This window comes from Ursus maritimus, unplaced genomic scaffold (genome assembly GCF_017311325.1).
Source record: "Ursus maritimus isolate PB19 unplaced genomic scaffold, ASM1731132v1 scaffold_13, whole genome shotgun sequence".
NCBI classification, from domain to species: domain Eukaryota; kingdom Metazoa; phylum Chordata; class Mammalia; order Carnivora; family Ursidae; genus Ursus; species Ursus maritimus.
Genome location: NW_024423675.1, coordinates 61704936 through 61732146, shown reverse-complemented (window position 1 = coordinate 61732146; position 27211 = coordinate 61704936). Strand labels below are relative to the sequence as shown.

General features: G+C 46.2%; 1 protein-coding gene across 2 annotated transcripts in view; it reads left to right on the top strand.

Moving 5' to 3' along the window:
- EZR (ezrin) overlaps nt 1-27211 on the top strand; it is a 49488-nt gene that overhangs the window by 16800 nt on the left and 5477 nt on the right. The window contains exons 3-8 of one of the 2 annotated variants that reach the window (XM_040628015.1): nt 7834-7917; nt 13128-13223; nt 14135-14409; nt 15044-15127; nt 15996-16142; nt 23112-23208. In XM_040628015.1, the coding sequence (XP_040483949.1) occupies nt 7834-7917; nt 13128-13223; nt 14135-14409; nt 15044-15127; nt 15996-16142; nt 23112-23208 (783 nt within the window). Of the gene's footprint in view, nt 1-7833; nt 7918-13127; nt 13224-14134; nt 14410-15043; nt 15128-15995; nt 16143-23111; nt 23209-27211 lie in introns of those variants that run through there. The other variant, XM_008688513.2, reaches the window with a different exon arrangement.

Below are 27211 nucleotides of genomic sequence, written 5' to 3'. Positions count from 1 at the left end.
ATCATGATTTACTTGAGAGAACCCTGAACAAGAGCCTGAATTCTCACCTCTGCTCCTTGGTGGGACAGCTGTCAGCTGTCTTCCCTCATTTGTGAAGGAGTCAGCTAGAATTCATGGTGGCTGGAGTACTGCTGGCTTCGGGAGAGTAAGTGTGGGAGAGAGTAGGATTCAGTGTTTTCTACTGTGTTCACGTCAGTTTGTTTGGCAACTGGGACCTTCTTCCTGAAAACAGAATATTTTCATTTACAACTAAAAACAGTAAACTTAGGGACGCCTGGGTGGCTCAGTCGTTAAGTGTCTGCCTTAGGCTCAGGGAGTGATCCCGGGGTCCTGGGATCAAGCCCCGCATCGGGCTCCCTGCTCGGCTGGGAGACTGCTTCTTCCTCTCCTACTCCCCGTGCTTGTGTTCCCTGTCTTGCTGGCTGTCTCTCTCTGTCAAAATAAAACAAAACAAAAAAACCAGTAAACTTAAATTGAATTTTAGTTTTTAAGAATTTTTTGAGTTGTCTGGCTTGCTTAGTCAGTGGAGCATGTGACTGTTGATCTTGGTTGTGGGTTCGGGCCTCACATTGGGTATAGAGATTACTTAAAAATAAAATCTTTTAAATAAATCATTTTCTTCTTTGTTTCCTCCTAAAGAATTTTTATTCTTATCAATTTGAATACCAAATTGACTAGTTCAATGACATTGTTTTCCAGCTGTTTCATATTTTTACAATCACTAAAGCAACATGGACCTAGTTACTAAAATATTCAACCCAAATGTCCATTAGCTGACGAACGGGTAGACAGAAGCCATGTATCCATACAGTGGAATATTGTTTGGCAATAAAAAAGGAACAAAGCACTAGGCTATAACGTGGATGAATCTCACAAACATGCTAAGTCACAAAGGCCACATGTTTATAAGAAGTGTTGAGAATGGAAGTCTGTGGAGACAAAAAGTAGATTGGTGGTTCTCAGGGCTGGGGAGGAGGAGTATTGGGAGGAGTGACTGCTAATGAGCACCAGGTTTCTTTTAGGGGAATGAAATGTTCTAAAATTAGATAGTGGTGCTGGTTGCATAACTCTGCTGAAAACCACTGAATTGCACGTTTTAGATGGGTGAATTGTGTGTAAGTTATATTTCAACAAAGCTGTTATTAAAAAAGAGCACATAATGACTCAACATGAAAATCAAAATACAACAGTCTATAATTATTCAGTTACGTAAACCAAAATAGCATCTCAGAAAACTGTTACAACTCATTTATTATCTGTTGTGAGAATTTTTCCTTGTCCCACTCCCCTGCTTCCCCCATTTGTGGGAGATCGTTTACTCCATCTACTTCCTATCAGAGCATTTCTAAGTATTTGAAATGTCTTATCCAAATATTTGAAAGCTGTTGGAAGTTGCTGAAGTGGCACCTTTGGAAGAGGACTGGAATGTTGGAAAACAGCGTTGACATTTTTAAGTGATTATGAAAGGTCAAGCTCTCAGTGTAATCTTGGTGGTGCTTGGATAGTTCTATGGATAGTTCTACTCAGACTAATTTTTGAGTAAATGTAGGTGTGATAGTATTGGGACTAATCTGTTAGCACTGAATCCACTGCTTGAAATTCAAACATTCAAATGCAATCATTTGTATTTCCCTATTTTTAAATGGTTTTCCTGCTTCTTAAGTACGTAGGAAAATCACTGTAAACTTTCTTTCCCCCTGCAGTATTCTGGCTACAAAAATGAGATCTGATTGCCTTGTCTGTGGAGACATACCCGCTTGCTTGCCTGTAAAGTTTGTGGAGGAATTGGTCTTTTGAATGTTTCCTTCTTGTTTTGGTCTTTAGTACAGTATGAGTTAATTCTGTAAAAAGTGTGATTAGAGAGGTAATCTTATACCAAGTTTTTTTTTTTTTTTTAAGTATCTCAGAAGGAAACGGGCACTTCCCAAAGGAAAAATTGCATGACGAGATTTATTTACTAAAACAAGGGAAAGAATTGGGAGGTAATTGGATGCCCAGAACTCAGCAGTCACACATGGGTTAGAAGTAAAACACAGTATTTCATTGTCATCTCTTTTTCACATCTCTGACTCTTAGAAGGCATTTTAGATACTATTTTGATCAAATTAAACTGGGAAGATGCTGAAATACGTTTTCCCTACTGGTCCTTTGGGATATTCTGTGGAAGAAACTTCTGTGGGTAGAATGGTCCCGGGGAATCCTGACTAGGACAGCATCCTGGGATTTCGTGACAAAGACATTAACACAGCAAAAACACTCAGAAGTCTTTCTGTTAAAGAAAAAGGAAACAGAACCAACCTTAACTTATGTGACCTCAAAATAACCCCCTTTGTATCACCTCTTTGTCCCTCTCCCTGGGAAGTTCAGAGGATGTTCGAGAGAACTGCACAGCCACTGACTTGGATGGTGTCAGAAGCCACTCAGATAATTTTTAAGTCCTAGAATGTTACAGTTTGGAGATCCCTTACAGATAAAATGTTTCCAGTTACAGCACTTCATTCTACGAATGAGGGGAAGTGGCTTTCAAGGTGCGGACCACTGGTCAGGGATTGGCTGGGATGCCTAGGGAGGCAGGTCCTGGCCGCCTACCTGCTGTCAGTCCTGTGCCCATGATTGCTCAGTTTTTTGGGGGTGTAAGCAAAGGGGACAATGGATTTATTTTTCTTTTAAAAGTGTAAATCGTTACCGAGTTTAATTAAAAAACAGATTGTGGTTTAACACCTTTACATTCTCTTACTGGAAAAAGAGATGTCAGTTGCATTGGAGCAATAAAACCTGTACTACTGTGTCCAGCCAGAGAGTTGCATTTTCCCTCCTGGACATGTGAAAACAGGTGTGAGCTTTTCTTTTCCCCATGAAAACAATCTCCTGGCCAGCTTTTAATAGTATCACAGTTAGCTGTTTTGCTCATGAATCTTTGCAGTCCATCCACACCTTCCCTAAGAAGGAGTCGTCAACCCGCCTATTCTCACGCCTCCAGCTTTCATTGCACCCCCACACCTCCCCTTGTGCTGTTGGACTCTAGACCTAGCATTTCAGAGGCAGAAGGACCTCAGAACTTATAGTCCAAACCCTTGGCTTGCAGTTAAGGGGGGCGATGCCCAGTGGGAGGAAGTCTTCAGGCTACAGCATCAGCTCTCAAACTCAGGACCCTGGCTGCATTCTCTTGCCTTTGTTTCAGTGATCCCTGAATTCAGCTGGTCCTTACTTGCGTGGCTTCAAAAATATATAGATTCTTGGGCTAAGGCCCAGAAACTTGGGTGTTTGTTTGAAAGGCTGCTCTGGGGATTCTGATAGTTGGGCCCATTTGGAAACCGCTATGGTGAATGGGAGCTATTCGAGGCCCATCTCTATTTGCTCTCTTATAAGTGACTGAAGGTCAGGGGTGGTCTGACTCCCTTTGTTGCAGCCCCCCCCCCCATGCCCGGGGCACCCAGTAGGTAGTTGATTGGTCCTTGTAGAGTGAGTGAGCCCCAAAGGCATGCCAGGTGCCCACTAACTGGGTCGGGCAGGGAACAGTGAAATGAAGCTATTATGGTTCATTGGCTTGTTGTGTCACAGTCTTGAGCTGAGCTAACCTGTAAGAACAGCAAAGAGAATTTTTTAAAGAGTAGATGATTAAGCAGAGGGAGGACAGAGACAACATTACAATTAGGTTTTCATTAACTTCATTAACTAAGGCAAAAATAGGTTTCTGTGTTATAAATTCCCGTATCAAATAACCTGTGCATTTTCTAGAGGTGCAGTGCACATACCTGGGGAACAGTAGTCGTGGTCAAGAACCAAAAGCGTGCAGGCATTTTGCTTAGATTTAGGAATTTTTACTGGCCAGTTTTGTTCTTGGTTTAGAAATAAAACTTCAGTTCATTCCGATTTTTGTTTTTAAAACATTTCTCTCAGATACAGACTAGCAGCATATACTGATACGTTAGCAGTCGAAGCCTGTCCTGTCTTACTGAAATGAAACACAACTCCCTACTAAGCTGGGCTCGTGAGGCAGAAAGAAGAAAGATTTCTCTGCTAAATATGGCCGGTGTGGAAAATAGGCATTATACTCAAACCTTTCCCTGCATGGGTTCAGGCATCTTCATTTAACGTGTTTTGACTTGGGTCTAAGGCAAGTCCTCTTGTTCTAAAATTCTGACATAGTATCTAGCAGGAGGAAGGCCTCATTATTTTTAATCTGTGGAGTTTAAAATCCTGTTGTTAACTCCATTATCTAACTTACTTATGAATTCCCATTACACGTGGTGGGGTACAATTAAGTCTGGTTCCTTCTATGTTTAACACTTTAGAGCTTTCAGTATGGCTTTGTCCCTTAGCTTCAGTGGGGGTAGCATGTGGAGGAGACCTGAATTAAACTACCATCTACACTCTCAGCCGCATGGTGTGTTGGGGGGGTACATGCGCAAAACTAAACTTTAATCACCACCATCATCCCCAAACAAAGCAGAATGTTTAAAAGGTTTTCAGTATTTTGTCAGGCCCAAGAGAAACACTGCCTTTTGGGGTTCGGTTTTCATGACTAACTGCTTGTTCACACACCTGTACCACATACCACTGTGGGATTTTGTTGCCTTCAGCAAATGTTGCCTTTGATAAGAAGTATGATGGGGGGGTAATTACCAACACAATAAAAATTGCAAAACACGCATTCTTTCTCCCAGCCTTTGCACATGGTTTGGGTGTGTGTTTTGGGGGGGGGGGTTTGGATATGTTTTAAGCCTGTTGACCTCTGTTTTTTTGGTGGGACCATCCTCACATTTATCGTGCAGGACCATACAGGCCCCCTTTATTTCTGTGGCATCATTGCAGATACGAGCATCGGCTTCCATCAAGGTTCTAAAAACAATTGCTTACCATGGAAACTCAAGATAAAGATAAAAAGAGAGTTGTGGGTGCCTGAGCGGCTTAGTTGGTTACAGTGTCGGACTCTTGATTTTGGCTCAGGTCTCTGCTTTGGGGGAGGAGCCTGCTTAAGATCTTCCCTTTCCCTCTCTTTCTGCCCCTCCCCACCCTATTAGCTCACATGAGTGTGCGCTCTCTCTCTCTCTCTCTCTCTCTCTCACAAGAAAGGAGAGTTGGGATTTAGATATTGCTAAATTCTGATTTTTTCTGATTGCTAAATTTCTGATTCTTAATTGCTAAAATCTGATTTCTTTTAAAGCCCCTGGATAAGTGGACCAAAATATGTATATAAATGGTCCTGTCATCTGACTAAATGCGTAATTTTAAACTTTGATACAAGTTTATGCTGTATTTCATTATTAAATATCTATAACATTGAAAATAATCTTCACAGGCTTTATAAACCTGGAACTCTTTAACCTGTTTCTGATGAAGGAAGTGCCCTGCTTTGGTCCTTAGTCTGGGTGGCAACCTCCCTTCTCCTCACAGAGCATGTGGAAATGGTGGGGGGGCACTTTTAGATTCCCCTGGCGACTGAGGACACCTGTGTTTAGTAGGTGGCATCAGGGGTGCATTTGAGATAGTTTGCAGAAGGAATGCCTGCGCCCAGAGTGCCAGTCGTGCCCCTGGTGAGAAACACTAGTGAGGGTAGTGACTAGTCCAGGAGCATGCACGCCCGTGATGCCCAGGAGCTCAGCCGCGGGCCGCCAGTGTACCATTCTCCCACGTGTTGTCGAGGTTCATGAGTTCTCTCATCTCAGCCTCTTAGCTCAGGGTTGTAGAGCGCACACTGTATGTGAATATACACATATATTGATAAAAATCAACTTTTGATTTTAGGGGCATTTTTGAAAATAAGAAAAATTCTGATGTGTCCCCAAATCAGATCTGGGAATTACTCCTTTTGACAGGGCCAAGGGATCAGACAACGGAGAAAAACTTATTTCCTATTCTTTGTCCCAGTTTTGTTTGTTATTGCAATGCCAGAAAAACTTAACCTGATCATCAGGCTTGCCATCTTTGTTTGAGGTTATATACCAGGCTTCATGATAGCCTGTGGGTGTTGGGGCTCACAGAAAGAATTCTCTGGAAAGATCAGACCAACTAAAACTGGGCAGAATGGCCATGTAGGAGCAGTGGATGGCAGATTAGGTCTTTGTGGTGGCAGGTGTAGTTCATAGAGGTTAGGCAGACCTTCTCCATTTAATTTTTAAGAAGTTTACTTTCTACGGACTACTGGCGTGCTACATCCATCCTCTTATTTGCCTTTTCAAAGAGTTGTGTACACTTTGAGTCAAATGTGAACCTGATTCAAACCTTAGAATAGTTTTTTCTATATTCCTGTTAATCAGTTTGCAATCAGTTAATCAGCAAAGCATATCTAAGGCCCTGTAATTGTTGACACCCCCCCTCCACCTTAGTTTTGGATGTGATGTGTCGTTGGGGGCTTATGAGTATATAATTGGAGCTGCATTTGTCTCCTGGAATATTTTACTTTGGAGCTGCTTTTTCATCTCTAATATTGTGCATTTGGAACCATAATTGAGAAAGCTGTTTATCTTTTATGCTTCATAACAGCCACTTTGTGATTTTTTAAAAAATAAATTCTTGCTGGCAGGAAAAGGAAGAAACTTAGGTTTTTATATTTTAATACAATTGAAGAATTTAAAATATGCTTCATCTTTGTAAACTTGAAATTGGAGGAGAGACTTTCTTGAAATCCTGGAAAATTATACCTCATTTCTCTTTACTGTCAGCCAGAGAACCTTTAAAAGATAGATTTGTGTCAAAGTATCTCTTAGTTGTCAGTCTTGAGGGTTAGAAGAAACAATCCATGAAGGCGTGTTCTGTTCCTAGAGTGAGAACTAGTGTGGGCGCTGAATGTGTGTCTTGCACTGGCTGGAGGTTTGGACCTCTGTCAGCTAAGTCTTAGTCCTGTTACTGTGTCCTTGTGATATTTACATTCGAGGCAGGAAGAATTTAGGGTATATGTCTATCCAACTACTTACATATTTCACTTGAAAAATGGTGAAAAGCAAACATTTCTTAATCTTAGTGGCTATGGTGTTTTCCTTCGGGACAGTGATACAAAGTAGATGTGTCTGTTTTTCATATGCTAGTAAATTTGAGTCTTAAGTGATAAATTTGAAAACTACCTTGAAGTGAATTTTTTAAACAAACTCAATGGGAATTAGAGACTTTTTTTAAGGCCCCTTCTCACCCCACTTCAGTTCCTTGTGACCTGACCATCCCATGATAGGTCCCTCCTCCCATTTTACTTCCGTCCTCTGCCTAGAGGCTCTTACAGGTTTCCTGTGAGGGGGTGTGTACCATTTTGCTTGTCATGTCTTTCATTCCTGAAGCAATTTTCCATGTTTCTACCATCTTCATAATCGGCATTTTAGATTACTGCAGGATATTCTCTTTGATGGGTTTTTAGTCATCTGACCATTTCTTTCCACTGTTTAGTTTCCAGTGTTTCTAAATACACTGGTATGTTGCACCTTCTCTCCTCCCTTCACTTACTGCCTTGGTCGGAATTTTTGAGGAGGCTCACCACCCCAGTCACTGATGCTTCCTTGGCTGTCATGAGGGTTAATACGAGCATGGAAAAATATGTTAATGGTTATCAAAGTAGTTTTGTAGAAAAACAGCCTAGACTCAAGTGTGAATGTGCTTTATTAAAGCAAAGAGGCCATGCCTTTGAGTCCAAACTGTGTGCAGTGCTGAGACTCACCAGCTATCTACTGTTGGCTTCAGTGCGTGACCGTGTGCATGTGTGATTTGTGACAGCATGAGAATGGATGTCAGTGAGGAATTGACTCTTGCGTGTTGCTAAGTAGGTTTGCATTTTTGCAGAAGGCTCAGATTATTGCGAGAAAGGAACACTAAGTTAAGTATAATTCATTTTGTTCTGTTTTTTAGATCAATGTCCGAGTTACCACCATGGATGCGGAGCTGGAGTTCGCCATCCAGCCAAATACAACAGGAAAACAGCTTTTTGATCAGGTTGGTCTCTGAGCTTAGGAGAGAGTTCCCATTTAGGAAAAATGTCCTTGCAAATCTGAATAATCTTGCTGAGTGTATTGGTTTGCTGCTTAACTTCTCTTTGTAGAGGAGGACATTTTCCCCTCCTTCCAGGGGGTTCACACTGTTGTAAACACTCTACAGAAGTAGAGTGTTCACAGCCCTGTGAGAGGAAATTTAGGAAATGCTCTGAAGTCTTAGCACAGTGACCCATCTAAAAGCTCTGGCTCCCATCCCCTCACCCACAGGGGTCTTCATGGTCACCCCAGCCATCTCCTGCCATCTGGTTGGCAGGTCAGGGTCAGACACTGCCTGAGGGCCCGGCTGGAACTGAGCAGGCCATAAGTTCCATGCCCAACTGCAGGATCTGTGAACTCCCTCAGGTGTCAGCAGATGCCGTTCCACGAGCTGGGCAACAGCACATCTACATTCTTGAGTATTTCTTCCTGAGACCTGAACGTGAATGCAGAGTTTTGATAATCGTGAGGCACCAGGAAAGCTGTGATAACTTTTCCATGGAACAGTTCCAAGTTTTAGAACAAGATCTGCTTCTCTGAGCTGAATAAATTCTGCTCTGGGGCCAAGGATCCAAGAAGGCAACAGGAGCAGACATGAGTTTACAAGTCCCTTGAGCTATAGCCTGACTCCCTGAGAGGCCCTGCTGATAGGAGAGGTGATGTTCTGTACCCTAGCATCAAACCCGGAAATGGGGGTGGGTGCTGACTGGGAAACGTGGGAGGTAGAATTCCAGCAAATTTAAAAGGTATCAATGATTCCCTCCCATGCTTGATGATACCTCCTTCTTATCCCCCAAAGTGAGCGCCCAGTAGGTTAATCCACCCAAGTGCTGGGTCAGCTCTGTGCAGTAGCCCCAGGAGCCAGCACTGGTGCTGCTGTGTGCACTCCAGGCCTTCTGCAGTAGGCGGGGACACCTTCTCAGCTCTCCCTGTGCTGCCGTGATGAGGTCATCCCTGACTCTGCCTTACCCAGTATGGGTAAAGGCATTTACTGCTCTGGGTGAGGCTGGACTTGGGGCAAAAATCTAAAGGTTTCTCCTGAAAGATGATCCGGAAGTAAGTTAAATGGAGCCAGCTGAGTGCCACGTGGGTCAGTGGTTAGAACAGGGATGAGTAGGAGCCCCTCGGTCACCCCAGAGTTCTTGCCTATAAATGAGTGCTGGGCTTTCCTCAAGCAATTTTTAGAGCAGAGAGGTTAGGTTGGTTTATAGTTTTGATGTCGCAGCCATATAGCTGCCCTTGCCTCCGTCTGCCTTCCTCTGTCCACGTGTTTGCTTCTCAGAAACTGTGAAGAGGCCCTCAGAAGTACTTCTGCAAGATAGACCGCTATCTCTTAGAAGATCCTTGTCTGTTTCCTTGGGGTCCTGGGGGAAGAGGGGAGGGAGTGGAGAGAGTGGGAGAGGCCTGCCCTGTCCTTCAGATTCTCCACTCGGTGGTTCAGTTCTACAGACATTTTTAACTGCATACTTGTGTGCTAGGCACAGAGCTGCATGCTGCACAGGATTGTCTCCACTTCTTGATCCAGGGTGCCATGTTGACAGAACTCTACATGTTCCTAAATGCTAAATAATATATCTGGTTTGGTGTTCGGATTGTTTTAAGCCAGGTATTTTTCTAATATTAGATTATCTGCTTACCAGTAGCATGGAGCTGTGGATTAATAGGTGTACAAAAAATGGACCCTGAACTCAATCAGTAGATGTAGTTTATTTAAAAAGTAGTAACCACATAAACATGCCAAGTTTTGATAAGCTCTGTATCTAAATTATTCCAAAGCTCATTAGTCCCATCAACGATCCTATTCAAGCGCCTGTTACTATTCCCCACCCCAGAAAGTCAAGCCCCCTTATCCGTGTGCTAAACAAAAGCAAGGCTACATCCCACTTTGACCTCTATCTTCCCAAGTCATGTTTCCTGCCTAAATCTCTGCCAACCTCCCAAGACCGGTAGTAAGATTCCACCACCAGTCAGCTACTGGAAAGGGAAGTAGTGGGAGACAGAAAGATCCTGAACTCCATCTTCAGCCATAAGACCTGGATCACGAAGCTCTCTGACAGTTCATGTTTAATTTCTTTACAGTTTGGTCTACTTACCATGAAAAATACCACATAATCTGAGAACGTTAAGGCTAGAGCAGACCTGGAAACGGCTAAGTCTGTATGTCATAAGTGAGGACATCAAGGCCCAGAGAGAGAAGAGAATTGCCCAAGGTTCTATAGCTTGTTAGGGCCAGGGCAGGGGTTGGCTTCACAGTGTCCAACCCTACTTATACTTGTCTTTTTGAAGATCTGTTTTTCGATCCTTCCATGTCCTTCCAAGGTAGCACGTGACACAGAGTATCCCACCTTCCTGTGTGTGGGTGGTCAGGCCAGTTCTCAGTGGATGCCCTGGGTGCTTTCTGGGGCTCCTTCCCCACACCCCAACCAGGCTGGGCATATTTTCTTCTTAATGTCTTTAGAGTCTGTCCTTTTCTCTGTTGCTTACCTGATGGCCTTCTAGGTCTGGGAAGGTTGTTCATAGGCCAAACTAGCAGTGGCTAAATATGGTCCTTAAATGGAATGGGTTGAAAGAGACTTTAGAGGTGAGTTAATCTGAATCCTTCTCCCGACCCCATGAGTTACTTCAGTCTCTTATGCAGTAACTGGCCCAACTCCACCCCAATGCTCTTGCTTTATCTGCGCCTAGATTCTAGTCCAGGGATCTGATGGAGGGCCTGAGCAGTGCCTTTCTGCTACCATAGTTCCTGAGATGGTGAGAAGGTCGTGACTCAGTGTGCCCATTGTTCCCATCATCAAAGCATATGTACCAGCTGTCACTTGAGATTGAGCTGAGTAGACCTGTCCCTGCATTTTCCTTTCCAAAACTGTCATTTAAAACACCGCTGATACAGAGCTAAAGGAATAGACCCCACACCTGTTCGTATTCTTTTTTTTTTTTTTTTTAAACAGAAATTTATTTTCTCACAATTCTGGTGGCTGATCACCCGAGATCAAGGTGTTGGCTAGTTTGGTTTCTTCTGAGGCCTCTCTTCTTGCTTTGCGGGTGGCCATCCGCTCACTATGTTTGTCTATGCATATTCTGCTTCCATGATGTATATCAGCTTTAGGGTAAGCTAAGGACATTGGAGGGAATGGTGAGGTGTGTTTTTGCAGACTTAAGCATTGATTTTTAGAATAGACTTTAGAATAGACTGAAGGAAAGCAGGTTAATTCAGTTCTGCCGTTTCGAGGAAGCCGTAGGAATAGAAGTAAGGCTTTTGAAACACGCTGCAGACAGTCATTCTGGAATGAGATGGAAGATGCCACAGAGATATTTGGCAGATTGGGGCACCCACGGACACGCTTTTCACTGAGTGAGTCAGAGCCCTGGCTTATGTCCATGGCGTGTTTCCAGAGTCTGTGATCTGCTTCATGAAGGGGGCTGGCCACATCATAGTGGAGGGAGAAGAGGCGTCTGTGCTGTGGCCATGGAAATCAGCAAGGGTTTGACTGGGATGGGGAGGGGAGTCAAGCAGACAGGAAATCATTTCAAACTGGTTAGGACCTAGGCTAAGGCTACAGTTCAGTGGATGGAGTGCAGGACTAGATTGCTTATATATGTGGGGCTTTCTTGTACAGCTTTGAAACAACCTAAAGAGGAAGAAGGCAAGGCAGGTTTTATATCCAGATGTTGAGATGGAGGTTTATAGGTAGTGAGAAATTAGCAGAATTGGATACAGAAAACCTGATCTTCATATCAGCTGCCCTAACAAGACCTAGGTGGGGTTCGCAAGAGACTTAGGAGTTAGCACAGAAGAGTCCCGAGTTCTTCCACATCATCCCATGATGGAGCCCTGCTTCCCCTCTTTGGGGGGGGGGGGTTTGAGGGAGCCAATGAACAGGCCCATCTTTGGCATATGGTGAACAGGCTCCTGGAGCTCCAGCAAGCATCTGGTCCCCCAGTAGATGAGAAAACAGGCTCAGAGCAGGAGTTTATCTGGAATTTCAGATTTTATTTTAAGCAGATGCTCCAGATACCTGTTTTGTCATTTCTCATGTGTTCAGACGTCTTTCCCTTTAAATGTGATAGAAGCCATGTATTTGAAGAATGGTAACCTTTTTATAAAGGCTTAGCATTGTATGTCATGGGATTTAAACTGGGCAGCAAAGCTCTGGGACTCGGTCGTGATGATGTCTAACAAGTGTCCTCAGCAGGTTGCTTTTCTCTTTTGGAGGCATAAGAATAACCAATGTGGGATTCTGTCTGTAGTGGACCACAGGAAACTTTCTCTAGTACTGTGGAGAATTTTATTATTTATTTATTTTAAAGATTTATTCATGCAGTTGAGAGAGAGAAAGCACGCACACGCTTACACGAGCAGGGGAGGGGCAGTGGGAGAGAGAATCTCAGATTCCCCGCCAAGCGCAGAGCCCAATGTGGCCTGAGAGCCCAACCAGAACTGAAGTCAAGGACACCCAACCAATTGAGCCACCCAGGTGACCCTGAGGAGAATTTTAAAATACAAAACCCTTGCTATCACTTAGGGTTGAATTCTACCTTCCTGTATCAGAATTTCAAATTTCTGGAGGTTGGAAGAATGTTAAATCACTCCTTGGCATGTGTGAAGCATAACTCCCTTATCTCCCTGCTTTCCCTGGAAGCTTGCCACCACCGTCTGTCGCCCACCTTTCCAGGGACTGCTATTTCCCTCTTCCTAGTTAAGCAGAGGCCTGGGCCAAATGACTGAGAAGCGGGGACAGGCAACCAGAGGACACCCAGGTGTTGCATTGCTTCACCTGCTGACTTTCAACCCCTTTTCCACGTGGGCACACCTGACAGACATTCACACCTGGGACGCACGCTTTCCCTGATGTCCCCTGGGTGGTGCCCGATGGTGTGCGCATGCTAACTCAGCTGTTTGTCACCCCTACTCCTCTGTACTCCATTAGCCTTCCCAAGTAAAGACAATTTATAAGATCTTGAGATTTTCTGAGATTCAAAGTTAATCCTGAATCTGCTTAAGTGTATGTTAAAAATAAATTGTTCGTGGCTCTGGGGGAATAGCCTCTGTTAGTAACAGGTTGGGATTCCTGCGGGGGTGGTGTAGGGGAGGCATGCACCAGGCATGTGACTGAGTGGCCAGCACCTTGCTCTCCTGGCTGCTTCAGCCCCTGCCCCGCTGTCTCTCTCACACAGGTGGTTAAGACCATTGGCCTTCGGGAAGTGTGGTACTTTGGCCTCCAGTATGTGGATAATAAAGGATTTCCTACCTGGTTGAAACTTGATAAAAAGGTAAGTCAGAGTTAACTATTTACAGGCTGTTGTTTGATTGTTGGTCTGCTCTGTTAACTTCGAAACTGGAGCACCTCACTCTTTTGTTTTTTTCTCTTGTTATTTGTGTAAAAGTTTTTATAGACAAAAAAAGGTTGGAGGTTTCCAGTAAATGGGGGATATTGGTTGGAAATTAGATCCTGGTCTTTCTCCTTACTGCTCACTCATTGGGGCATATGATGGTTAATTGCTTAGCTTTTAGTTGACCTTAGTTTCTTTTTCCCCAATGAGATTGTTAATCTTATAAACCATGAATCATTCACTGTTTTGTAAGAACCTGTTATTGCTTTGTTTGAACCTGTGATAGATTATCTTCCAACTCCAAAGACTGAATTATTCCATTAACAACTGTAAAGAAAAGCAATAAGCTTAAATGTGTTTTCTCCACACAATTTTGAAAATGTCCCTTTTCCAAAACAAACCTGTGTCGTCCCCCAAATTACTATAGTAAGTCTGGGGGCAATTAGGGACGGGAAGAGAGGAAACAGGAGTAGTTTTTAAATGCAGGTTCCATGGCCTACAGCTTGACTGGCCATGGGGACAGATGCCAGGCTCACAGGCCACTAGGCAGGCAGCTTCTAAATTTGAATTCTCTGGAATTGGGAGCGTCTCCCCAGCAGTTAGCGGCCCATCCTAGTGGCTTGGTGGGTCACTAACTGGCTGCTGCTGGACTTCCAGCTAAGTGTGGGAGGGTAATAGGACTTTAACTGGCCTGTTTTGGTCTTATGTGGTGAAAGGTGACTTTCAGAGTAAAGGTAATCTTCAGAAAACTGGCCTGCAGGACCCTTTTGAGCCAATGGTTAGAAACTGTGTTCGGGAAGGCAGGTCTTGTCCTCCAGGCTTGCGGATGGCATTTGGTTTCTGTTGTCCAGGTGTCGGCACAGGAGGTCAGAAAGGAGAATCCACTTCAATTCAAGTTCCGGGCTAAGTTCTACCCTGAAGATGTGTCTGAGGAGCTCATCCAGGACATCACGCAGAAGCTTTTCTTCCTCCAAGTGAAGGAGGGCATTCTCAGTGATGAGATTTACTGCCCTCCTGAGACCGCGGTGCTCCTGGGCTCCTATGCGGTCCAGGCCAAGTTTGGAGACTATAACAAAGACACGCACAAGTCTGGGTACCTCAGCTCTGAGCGGCTGATCCCCCAAAGGTGAGCAAGGGATGACAAGGCCTGGATGAGAGCACTGGTTGTATCCTTGAAGGGCATAAGTGGTATGTGTTAGCAGAAGCAGTCAGCAAGCACAAGGGTAAGTGCTCCTTGAGGCTGGGACTCGAGAAGTTCCTAATCTGTGTGCTTGCCAGCGCATGCTCTGGCCTTCGTAGCTACTGACCTACCATAGCCTTCCCCTCAGGCACCGATCCGCCTGTAGGGGGTCTGTGATAAACGTAGCAGGAAGGGGGACTGTTCTTCACGGGACAAAGAGCGACTATGTTATATACATAGTCACACTTAGCTTTCCCTAGTGTATAATGATTTGGCCCCATTAAATCTGTTTTTATTCACTAATGGTCATATAAATTACCCCTTTTGGAAGAAGAGTCCCCTTAAAATAAAAAATACCTTTTTATGATTTTTCCAGTAAGACTGGATATGTCTCATTCTAGATTCTAAATCTTTCAAGTTGCTGATTGTCCCAAATGCTGCATATTAGGAAGTAGAAACGCTCTTTGTGGTGGTTTTATTTGAAAGAAAACTCAAGGTTTGCAGGTGGGCAATGGCCCGCTGCTTGCCTCTCATGGCCCTTTGTGGTGACCATCCTGTGCTTTCTTCCTTTGCAATCCAGAGTCATGGACCAGCACAAGCTCACCAGGGACCAGTGGGAGGACCGGATCCAGGTGTGGCATGCCGAGCACCGCGGGATGCTCAAGTGAGTGCTGGCTGGCTCCTGCCTCTCCAGCGTGTTGCCTTGGCATTGACTCCAGATAGGGTCCTCAGGGTGGTTAGCTTCCCGAGCCGCTGCCCCAAGCGCGGCAGAGCCGTGAAAGGTAACAGTTGCACAGAAGGTTTTTCTTAAATAAAGCCAGGTGTTCATGCATGGGGGTAAGAAGCAGTTTAGTTTAAGCCTCAGGTCCTGAAGACTTCTCCCTTGTTTGTTTTAGAGGAGAGAAGGTCTTGTGTCTAAAACACTTTGTTTCAGTCAAAGGGGCAGGAGCATTGTTCACAGTGGGAAGAAATTGATCCCAAGTGAGAAACACTTGCTCTTAAAGAAGCACAAAGGAGGCATGAAGGAGGAGCATGATGTGACATGTGGCTGCTGGTGTAAGAAATGGCCAGGTTCTCTGTTGCCCTGGAGTCCTCACCTGGCATTAGCAGCAGTTCCGTGTGTCCCCCCAGCCTCGGAAGTTCATTTACAGTTCGGGCCTCACAGACATTGTGTCCGGCTCTCATCTGTCTGGAGCATACGTGGTGGCTGCTAGTGAAGCGGATGGTGGGCGTTCCTGCGGCAGCTTGTGGGCAAGAGAAAGACTGCCTACTCGGGCAGTCTAAAAGGAAAATCGTCTGTGTCCAGAGAAACCAGCATGAGTCAGTTGTTCTTCCAGAAGGTCTGAAGTACATCAGTGGTCAGCGTCTAGGACAGCTCAGGGCCCAGGTGTGAATGGCCAACAGAGGGACAGCAACGAAGCCATAGCTGTCAGCCCATCCACCGGATCTGCCTGTGGAGATAGGGGAGCGGTTTTACGGTTCAGGGTACAGCACACACTAATGACCGTGTTCTTGTTTGTTCTCCCCGTTAGAGACAGTGCCATGTTGGAGTATCTCAAGATTGCTCAGGACCTGGAAATGTATGGAATCAACTATTTTGAGATAAAAAATAAGAAAGGAACAGACCTTTGGCTTGGAGTTGATGCCCTTGGACTAAATATTTATGAGAAAGACGATAAGTGAGTTGATCTTTATAATTATTCTCGGTGGGGGGTTGGGGTTGGAAAGAAGGGAGAAAATGGCCACCATGCACATGGTTTATTTTGAAGTATTTCTCTGGTGGCTTGCTGGCCCAGCATGTGAATCTTCAAGGGCTCTTCAACTGTGATGTGGCCACGTTTTGTCGGAGGTTGGCTCAAGGTGTGCGCTGTTTCTCTCCTGCCACCATAGCCTGTCCACCAGCACAGTGCCACGTACTGACCAGTGACCCCACAGACTGGAGCTGCAGGAAGGCCTCCCCTGCCCTCCCGCTGAGGCCTTGCCACCAGCTGCCTGTAGGCACCAGCACACCCACAGATACCACCCAGGCAGCCCTCCCGTGCTGGTGGCTTAAAGTTTGTGCTAATCCAACCAAGAATAGTTACAGTGCTATCAGAGACCTTAAGATTCTATAAACAGTGGCTTATGTACAGACAGTTTAGCTAAATCCTCTGAACCTGTGAGAGGTGTCTAATGGCCACGTGTTAGGGGTGTGTGTGTGTGTTGGGTAAGGTCTGCAAGAGCCGTGGAGAGCAAGCCAGGCCCTGCTGGCTGCTTTTGCCTGTCCCTGTGCTTAGAAACACTGCAAATGTGCCTGTTTTCTGCCAGTGAGCTAGATACACAGGGTAAAAGACCATTCTCATTCAGTGAGGACAAGTTTTCCATGGTGGTTCCCTGTGCCTTGGAGTGATGGCTCTCCCACATATCCTCCCATTGCCCCTCCTCTCCGATGTTAGTGCTCTCAGACTCCCAAAAACCATCTCTCTGGCCTTCGTGAAGGGTGTGCCACCACTTGTGACAGACGATGTGTCACAGAGAATCTGCCTTCAATTTCAGCCATGTGTCGTCTTTCCAGAACCCAGGGTACAGATACCTTTCACCTGTGTCAGGCCTTCACAGACCCTCCACTTAGTGCCAGAATTGGATGGAGGAGAATCCTCTCTGTTGGAAGGCATGGTTCTAGTCAGAGAAGACCTCAAAGAATCACAGGAACTCCTCCCAGAACCTAGTAGTAGTGAGTTACTGGTTTGCTGCCTGCCAATGTGTGCTGGACCCAGTGTTGTAGAGAAACACGAACAGTCTGGGAGACTCAGGAAACCAGTCCCTGGTCCTTCTGGAGGCCCCTCAGTTGGACAGTGACTGGTCAGCCAGCAGTGCCCAAAGTGAGAACGCAGTACCCTCGTGGGAATAGATGTGGGAAACTGCCTCTGTCTCTGAACTCATTTCTTGAATGACCAGATTTTGTAACATAGCCATAGCCAGGGCTGTCTAAACAGGTTTTTCCAGCTGCAGGAAACAGCCAGGGGCAGGAACTTGCTGATGTCAGCTTGTAACTACCTCTAGCCCACGTAAATGTTCAGTTTTTTCAAGTGAAAATTAGCGCGATTCTTTCAGTCTCTTCTCTCTCCCCATTCCCCCAATTTACCAGTGAAATTGGTAGTCCTCTCGAAGGGATCTTCTCCCCCAAGGAAACACTGGGGCATAGGGCAATGCTCACTTCTGCCTCCTCCCTGCTCCTGAAGGCAACCTTCTTTTCAGTTAGGAAGAAAGACTTAACCAGACAGTCAATCAGTAGGCCTAAGTTCTTCTCCTGTTAAGCAAATATTGACAGCTTGGTCACCAGTGTAAGCAGGAGGTTGACTCAAGTGTGAGGAATGCTGGGATGACTCTGAGCTGGTAAGTGTTGGATCACTACCCCCCGCAGTGGAGCTAACAGTGGACAGTTGGGCATTCACGGGGTGGCGTTCAAGTGGGAAATTGGATCTATTGAGTATGCAAGTTGAACGATAAGAGACTTAGTGCACCTGCAAATAAACAAATATACCTTTATTATCCTATTTTAGAATTAAATATATCCTGGTTGGGAAATGTCTCTTAAGGTCTCTCTTCACTGTATACGTAACCACTGAGTGGGAGCATGTGGGACTGAACGCATTTGTCTCTTTCTTTCTGTAAACCCGTAGATGAGAAGAGGAGGGACTTGGAGGGGGAGAAAATAGGCAGACCCCTTCCCTGAAAGGCGTCGTCAGCTTGGAAACAGAGAACTTTCAGATTAGCTGTGTTATGTGACCCTACCTGGCATTGTCAGACCAAATCCAAAACCAACAAAGACAAAACCAGGAGAGGGACATGCTGTTGCCCCCAAGTTCTTCGGTCCTGTGAGAGCGCTTCTTCCCGCCTAGGGCTCACCCCTCCCACACTCCTGAGTCCCACAGTCTTCCTGGTCCTTCAGAGGCAGGAGTCTGGGCAGTGGACTGAGGCTCCAGCAGGTGACTCGATGGGCGCTTTAAGGGAGAGGATGCTGGAGAAGGCTGCAGACAAGCTGGGGCCGAAACAAGGGCTGATGCCTTTTTCCCTTAAATTTCTCGCTCGGAGTTGTAAATCACCTGCTCTGATTTATAGTTCTGTCTTACTAGCTTTACTGTGTATGCAGTAACCAGTCGTTACGGTGGTGATTGTAGTGCACTGTATTCCACGGTGGTCCCGCGTGGCATGTGCACACTCCACCATACGTAGTACAACAGAGTAAACTGTGATGTGGTGTATATAGCATTATGTATGTCATGTAGATATGTTATATAATGTAAGCCATTTATTGATTTTTTTTTAAGACTTTATTTGTCAGAGATAGCACAAGCAGGGGGAGCAGCAGGCAGAGGGAGAAGCAGGCTCCCTGCTGAGCAAGGATCCCGATGTGGGGCTCCATCCCAGGACCCTGGGATCATTACCTGAGCGGAAGGCAGTCGCTTAGCTGACTGAGCCACCCAGGCATCCCAATAAGTAGTCATTTAAAGATATCTAAAATTATGCTCCTGGGCACAATGTTAATTTTGCCCCCTCCCTGTGTGTGTTACAGCTTTGAGCTGTAGTACAGAGTTAGTGGGTTACTGATCTGTGTAAGAGAGGAGAGCAAAAGACCGTTCTTTCAATTCATGTGAGTTTTCTTTTATCAAACATGCCAGGATCACAGTCGTCAGTTCCTTCTCTCCTTTCTGGCCTGTGGGACCCTAACTTGAACGGGGAACAGAATTTTCAAAATAAAACTTCCTGGTCTCTTACAGAGACTGTTGCAGGGACTCGAGTTAACCCACCCAGAGTAAGAAGCTTAGAAGTTCACCTCAGACTGGCAGAGAAGAGTTTGGCCTCCGCATGTTTGTATGTGCACGAGGGCGGGGGAGAACCATGGTGCCTGGTTAAGTGTGGCTGGCAGCAGGCATGCACAAGGGCCACATGGGAAAGAGTTCCTTGGCATGCCTGTCCTGCGGGGGGGCGGGGGGGTCCACCCTCACCCTCACCCTGGATTGACCCCTGCTGATACTGCTGAGTATCTTTGTTTCCATGGTAAGAACATAGGCAGAGCCATCTGTGTGGCCTGCACTGAGCTCCAGCCCACCTCAACACCCCAGACCTTTGCTAAACTTTTTTTAATGAAAAATTTCAAAAAAAGATTCTATCCTTGGCATTTTGCTACTTATTTGTCTCTTCCCAGCTGCATGTCACTGTACCTTCTAGCCCTCTTTTTCAGACCTTTTTCAAAGTAAATTGCAGACATCTGTATACTGTCCCCAAAATGCATATTATTTACTAGAGCTCAGTATGTCTTGTTCATCTTTTGATGTAAAATTTAAGTACATCGAAGTGCACAATTCTTAAGTGCTCACTTGCTGAGTTTAGATATGTGTCTGTAAAATCCAGACTCTTGTCAAGACACCAAAGAACATTATCATCACCCCAGCTGCATACTTTGAATTTAAATTTTTTAGCCATGTATTTTTTCACTTTGAAATCATTTCAGACTTTTAGAATGTTCCAAAAGTAGTACAAAGAATTCCTGTCTTTCACCCAGCTTCCCCCTGTGGTAACATCTGACAGAGCCATAGTCCAGGTGTCCGTCGGGAAGTCAGCGCTGATGCAATACTATGAACAGTATACAGACCCAGTTTCCATTTTAACCAGTTGTCACTAATGACCTTTTTCTGTCCCAGGATCCTGCCCAGACTCAAACCTGGACTTAGTCACGTACTCCCCAGTCTGTCTGTCATGACCTTGACCCTTTGGAAGAGCATACTGGCCATTAACTCTTCAGAAGGTCTCTCAACTTAGATCTGTGTAATGTTTTCTCCTAGTTAATTTGAGTTTTGCTCTTCGGGCAAGAATCCCACAGGAGTCTGCCATGCACTCCCAGGGTCTCTCGTGAGGCAGCATTATTCCTGGTGGTCCTAACTTCACTTGCTGGTCAAGGCACTATCTGCCAGACTGCTCTGTGGAGTTCTGTCCTTCCCTTTGTAGTCAATAAGTGTACTTTAAGGAGATACTTTGAAGCTATGGAACAATCCTGTTTCTTAACCATACTTCATCTAGTCTGGCATCCATTCAGGGGCTTTGCGTGAAAGAGTTATTATTGTGGTTTTTGAGAAATGGTGATTTTTTAAAAATTTATTTTACATGTATCAGTCTAGTGAACACATCCAATTTCTCTTCATTTATTCAGTTATTTATATTAATATGGACTCAGGGTATTTTATTCTGTGGGCTATAATCTATTACTGTTACATTTTATTCAGATTGTTGAGATTTGCCTTGAGGATCCCTTGCAGGTTGGCTCCTGTGCCCTTTTGCTATGATCCCATTATATTTTGAGTACTTCTTTACTTTCTGACACCTCAAGATGGTCCAGGATCATCTTGTACTTCCCTGCTTCAGCCCAGGAATCCATTTCTCTATAGAGCCCTGGTCCCTTTTATTGGAGAATCCCACCTTTTAAAAAAATGTGTGGCCTCTGATCCTGCATTCATGCTTCTGAATGGCTATAAATTGTTATATGAGGTTCCAGAGTCTTAAAAAGACAAACGTTACAGGCACTCCACGGAGCAGAAGGCTGGAGGCCGTGGTGACAGGATGCCCAACCCTTGAAAGGAAGATGCCTGTGCCTGCTGAAAGTCCAGGGCTTCTAGGATCAGCAGTGTTTTGAGAACCTCGTATAAAGCTAGGAGCCCGCTCCCTGCCTCCTGGGCATTTTGAGAGTTGGAAATCTGGCTGCGGTGGTGACCGCACAGCTGAGAAACGAGCAGCAAAGTGCTCTCGTGCTGGGGAGGCAGGTGCTCTGAAGCAGCAGACATGCTTACCTGCTTCCAGCCGCCCCAGACAAGGACACGGGTTAAAGTTGATAGTGGGACTAGGTGGTATCCTGAGGTCCTTTCCAGTGCTCAGAGGCCTGCAAACACAATGACCTCTTCGATCAATAGCAAAGCAAACTCCTTGCATGTTTGGCTGTGATGTTGGCTAGATGTGTCTCAGCAGGTGTTGGTGACCCTGTAGGACAGAGCTATAAAAGTGGATGCCAGAAAGGATGGGCACTTAAAACCACAGCCTGGCCAGTGCCCTGACATCGTTCCTGCAGGGGTGCGGAACCACTCTGTCCCTGAAGAGCCATGTTTGGGGCTTGGGTGTCCTCTCTTGGCTTTCAGAAGCCACCCCATCAACTTGACCTGGCTTAGGTTGTCATAGCAAGACCTACATTGCCCGTCAGTTTGTAATTAAATACGTTGGTAGAGCAGTAATTCTCTGCGTATTTTCTAAATTGAAAGTTCTTATGGACTGTGGGGAAGGTTGAGTTTTAATGGCAGTATCTTTGGTGGCTTGAGGGTCTGTCATTACTTCTAGAATGGTGTCCGTGCTAAAATGTGTTGAAAGAAAAGGGTGGAGGAGATGAAGAACAGGGTAGGAGTTGTGAGGTTAAGCAGAGCGATGTGGTCTTGAAATTGGTGAACTTCCCTGGGGATGCCAAAGAGCCAGAGTTTCAGCTGGCAGTGGGTAGGTTTCTGAGGGGTGAGTGGTCCTAGTGCTGTCTCAGAAGCTGGAGGATGACACGGAGGGTGTCTGGCCAGTCAGGTGAACATGCCACACAGCACTAAATGAGACCCAGGAGAGCAGAATCCACACCAAGCCCTCAGCTGCTCAAGGACATCGAACAGTTGTAAATATATGCACCAGCGTCAGAGCGCCTAAACACAGTAAGCAGATCCTAACAGATGAGAGGGGAAATAGACCACAGCAGAGAAGATCAGGGGACCTTATTACCCCACTTCCAGCAATGGGCACATCAGCCCGACAGAAAATGAGCACGGCAGGTGCTGGACTAGAACCACACCAGGGGCTTTTCTGTTTCCACTGGTGAGCAGCCACTCTGACTAGAGCGTGCCTGGAAAACTTAAGACGTGATCTTTGCCATCAGAAAGCTTACTTGCCTGGTCTTCAGAGAGCAAAAAAGAATGGAAGAATTGAAAAAACACAGAACAGTCATGAAGCACAAGAGATGCAAGTCGAGAAAGGGGCAAGGCTGTTGAAGGAGGCTGAGCTGTTCTGAAGGCTGCAGGTTCATGGTGAGGAGGGAGCTCTTCAGGCAGGGTGGGCCTGTGAGAGCCTGTGTGTCAGGAGGCTAGGCTAGATGAGAAGGGTCTTGGATGCTAAGTTGAGGCCCCTGGATTCCATCCTGCGGAACCTGGGGAGGGTGTTGGCAGTTTGGAAGAGGAGAATGGATTGACTACAAGGGAGATGAGTCAGACCAATGACTAGAAGTGGGGTTCTATGGGCACGGACCTGGGTAGGCTCCAGGAGATGGCTCTGTGAGCTGTCACAGGGTGAAGGGGTGTGTTGGGTTGGGGATTGGAGTTGACTTTGAGATTAGCGGCTGGGGTGGACCAGGCCCAGGGAGATGCCCACAGTTGGGAAGATTTAGTATAAATGAGCTTGTGGAGGTTTCCTAGAGCTTGGACCTGACTTTACCCAGCATAGGTAGGACCTCTGGTAATGACCTACGTTATATACTGTCGTTCCTGGGCTAGCTTTATATTGTTTCAAATTGAAATAAAAAAATTAAGAATAGATTCACAATCCAAGCACACATCTAACTATCCCCCTCCTTTTTTTTTTTTTTTTTTTAACCTCAGGTTGACCCCAAAGATTGGCTTTCCTTGGAGTGAAATCAGGAACATCTCTTTCAATGACAAAAAGTTTGTCATTAAGCCCATCGACAAGAAGGCACCTGTAAGTTTCTATGGTTTGCAGGCGAGGGGTTACGGTTTTTCATTCTTATAGCTAAATGTGTTTTCACAATAACAGTCAGATTTCTCTATATGACAGGCACTTGTGGGGGGGGGGGCAGGGGGAGCGGGAGTGGTAAAAGAATTGCCAGCAGGTTACATTGAAGGACAAGGACCCCTTGAAGTAGAGGTATACAGGGGCCCAGGTGTCCCTCAACAGCTACCTGACTGTGTCCCCTGAGCTTTCAAGTGGTCTTCATTCCTTATGAAGGAAAGGGCAGTTCTGAGTCATTGCCCTTTGCCAATGATAAGCAGCTCACAAAATGTTGCATTTCTGGGCTTGTGAAATGTTCATGTTTGTGGAAAACCAGCCTACCCCCAGAGGGTGTACCTGGGGTTTGGGGAGCTCACACCTGCACCTCCCTGGAAGCCAGCTGGGGCACAGACGTGATTGCTACAAGCCTCAGGGGCCGGCATTGGCTTTCAGAGCTGTCTCTGCAGCTCACCGTGTTAAGAAAAGTCAGACCTGCATTTGGAGCATTGCTGGTCCCCATCGTCCCTCTGTGCCTCACCTTCTCTTCCATGAATGCACACCTACCCCCTTCCAGCCCCTCCAGCGCTCTTTCTGCAGGCGCCTTCTCTTTGGGGCTGATGTAGGAAGTGGCTCCTTACAATGATGAGGCTGGTGGGGCAGTCCTCCAGGGGCCGGAGTGGGGGGCTTCTCTAGAAAAGGGATTTCAATTCCTGGAGTTTGAAGAATATGGACTGTGAACTAGTAACTGCAGAGACTGGTGTGTTATAGAAATTCATTTCAATTTTACTTATTCTGCTAGCATTTAAATTTTTAGCTGATTGCTCAGAAAATTTGAGACATACATACTGTAGTGTGGTGGAATGGGTGGGGGTTTTGTTTTCTAATCAGAAATCTGATTCTTAAAACAAACAAACAAACAAAAAAACCCAGAGTTCTTGACGCTGTTCGTGAAAGTATTTTCTCCTTTATTGAAAACGTTTCCTGCTGTTTGGAAGCTCTTGACTCCTACTCCGTGGGTAGTTGCAGTTATTGACAGTTAAGCAGCATTTAATACAGACTGTCCAGCTCCATGAAACAGCTCCATGAAAATGCACATTAACATTCAGCATCACAGCCCGGGGGTCACAGTGTACCCACGTTAATGTGGGCGGTGAGATCGGGGCAGGCAGGAGAGCGAGAAGACCTGAGGGCCCTGGCTAGGCTACTGTCTGCGAACAGGATACTGCTCATTTTTCAGAACATTTTTTAGACATGTGACTGACAGAAGCAAGCAGACTGGACTGGACTGGATATTTAAGGATTAAGTTGTGTGTGTGTTTTGGCATAAATTTAACTTTTGAAAAGCTGTAGAATTTTTTCTAATCTTAAAATTCCAAGCAAAAGCAATTGCAATGCTTCTGGTTGAATTAGTTGAGCATACTTTTACTATATACTAGTTTTATGTGGAGTCACTGATTAAAGAAAAAACAAGGAGAGAGAGAAGCATGTGTTGGTTCACATACTGCGAGTCGGGCTGTATTCTAGGACTGCGTGCACAGCGGGAGCAGGGGCTTCCCGCCCTCACAGAGCGAACGTGCTCCTGGAGGACATGCACGAACACAGGGAATGTGCTTTCTGGCTGTGAATTCCACAGTGCAGCTCTGCTTCATCACAGATCAGGAGGAGATGAGAGGCGGGCGCAGTATGGCTGTTCCAGATGGTTGGGTCAGGAAGGCCTACCCAAGGGGGCAGACTTGTCAGACTCCTGTCGTGGGGTGGGGGTTCCACACGAGAAGCTGGTCCCCGCTCCCTGTGCACCTCGCCAGGCTCGCTCTGTTCCTTCCTCTGCGGCATTGCCCAGCTTCAGGCTTTGCACTTGGGGCAGCAGAAGATGGCATTTCCAAGTTTAAACTTTCCCCGGAAGATGGACAGGGAAACCCCAAAGGTCTGAGTTGGCTCACGGGTGAGGCTTGGGATTCCTTTTCTCAGGCTGACTTGTGGAGGGCACCGCTTACCCTGGGCAGTTTCCATGGCAAGCTCACAACTGAGCCATTGTCCTGTCATGCTCCCCATGACCAGGCATTTCCCGTAGAAAAGCCAGTTTCTCCTCCTGCCAGCTTGACTGCTGCGGGGATGGGACCTGAAACCCTGTGAATCCTCAAAGCTGTCGCGGTAATCCTGTGTGGGGTCAAAACCAGCTGTGTCTCCTTCAGAAAAGGGCCTTTTGTTCCTGTGGCCTCATGGAAGAGGGAGAAGGCTCTTGGGCAGCTACCTGTTTAATGGCTTATGAAAACTGCCATTTGCCTGGGAGCAGCTCTGCCCTCAGCTGAGGGGAGCCCTGGGGTCGGGCCTGGTGGGGAGCGTCCTAGAGGCGCCTGAGCTCGTTGTTCGACAACTTTGTGGCTGCTTTCCCATCTCCTTTTCTCTCGTATTCTTAGGGACTTGGATTCATTTCCTTGAGCTTTCTTCTTGCCTCGAGTTTCAGTTTTTAGGATGTCTGTCTCTGCCAGAGTTTAGAAAGCCTGCCCCACATCTCTTAGGTGTTGTGGTTTTGCGTTAGGAGGCGTGGGCTGGGTACTTGGATTTGGAAATCCTTCAATAAATACTGGTTTCAGTTTTTGTTTTTAACTTCAAGTCAGAAACTAGCCTCCTTCAAAGGCCGCCCAGGAAATGTCCTCTGCCTCTTGCTCTCACTGTCCCCCGACGTGTGCCGGCCTTGTCTTGGGCCCATGGGCTGCTGTGAGGTTACTTCCAGTGTCTGCCCTTTGATGTTTTTTGAACTGACGTCGTTCTCAGGAGGAGTTCGTGCTAATCAGAGTTCTTTGCAATGCCTAGGAGCCACAGTCGACACCTGCTTCGGTAGCATGCCTGTGTGGCCGTAACAAAAGATTGTTTTCTCTTACGTAATAGAGATGGTGCTTCTCCCAGCTCTGCAGACGCTCCCTGGGAAACCCGATGACTTAATAACAAGTGTGCGAAAGCTCCACCCAGGAGCTCTGCGGGCTCTGGGCTTCGACAGTACTGTCTTCCCAGCCTTTCTGGAACTGATGAAAAATCGGAGAAGCTACATAGGGCCTTCTGGGGCGTGTTGGTTAGCTCCCTGGCGTGTCCCTTCTGGTTTCAGAAGTCGCTGTGGAACACGTCACACTGTTTCTTTGTTTAAGCCTCCCTCCTCCTGTGCCAGAGGTCAGAATCTGGATGCCAGAGGCCCCAAGCTGAGAAGAGAAAGGGAAAAAAGTGGAAACAGACTGGCATTTTAAAATAACTTTTAACAAGAGTTTCTAAACCTTCTCTCCCCTGCCATCCCCTGCCATCCCCTGCATTAATTGCAGCAGTAACAAGAACTGGGAGGCAAGGTCGTGTGCCGTCCCTGTCCCACGTGGTAGTAGACTTCTGCAGTCATAGTCCCAACGTTCTCGGATTCCTTGGTCTGTTCTATTCAAGAAGGCTCTTCACCTAGCACTTCGTCAGGCAACCAGCAGTCTGTGAGTGAGCCTCTGTGTACCAGGCAACTCTCGTCCTGCCAGACACCATTCTGAGTCCTGACAAACAGCATCTGAGTTAATCCTCTCGACTGTCCTGTTAGATTACTGTCCTCTCCACCATGCAGCGGAAGGTGTTCAGACACAGAGGAAGTGACTCGCTCAAGGTCACTGGCTCAGAGGTTGCGGTGCTGTGTAAACTCCCAACACCTAGTGAATCCAGGCCATTCGTTGGGTCCCGGGCATACAGAGATGAATGAACACAGCGCTGCTGTCAGGGGAGCTGCCTGTCCAGTAGAAGATAGAGACCAAAACAAGTCAGTCAAGGGAAGTGCTGGCACCCCATCAAGTGCAGGGGGCACAGGACGTGTGCCAGCTAACCCGGGAGACGGAGAGCGCCTCCAGACAGGAGATGATGCCTCATACCCTCTCCTCACGTGTCGGTGTCCTTGGGTCTGTGGGGTTGGACACGATGCCCCAAGTAGCAGGGCTGCTTTGAGCCAATAAGTTTG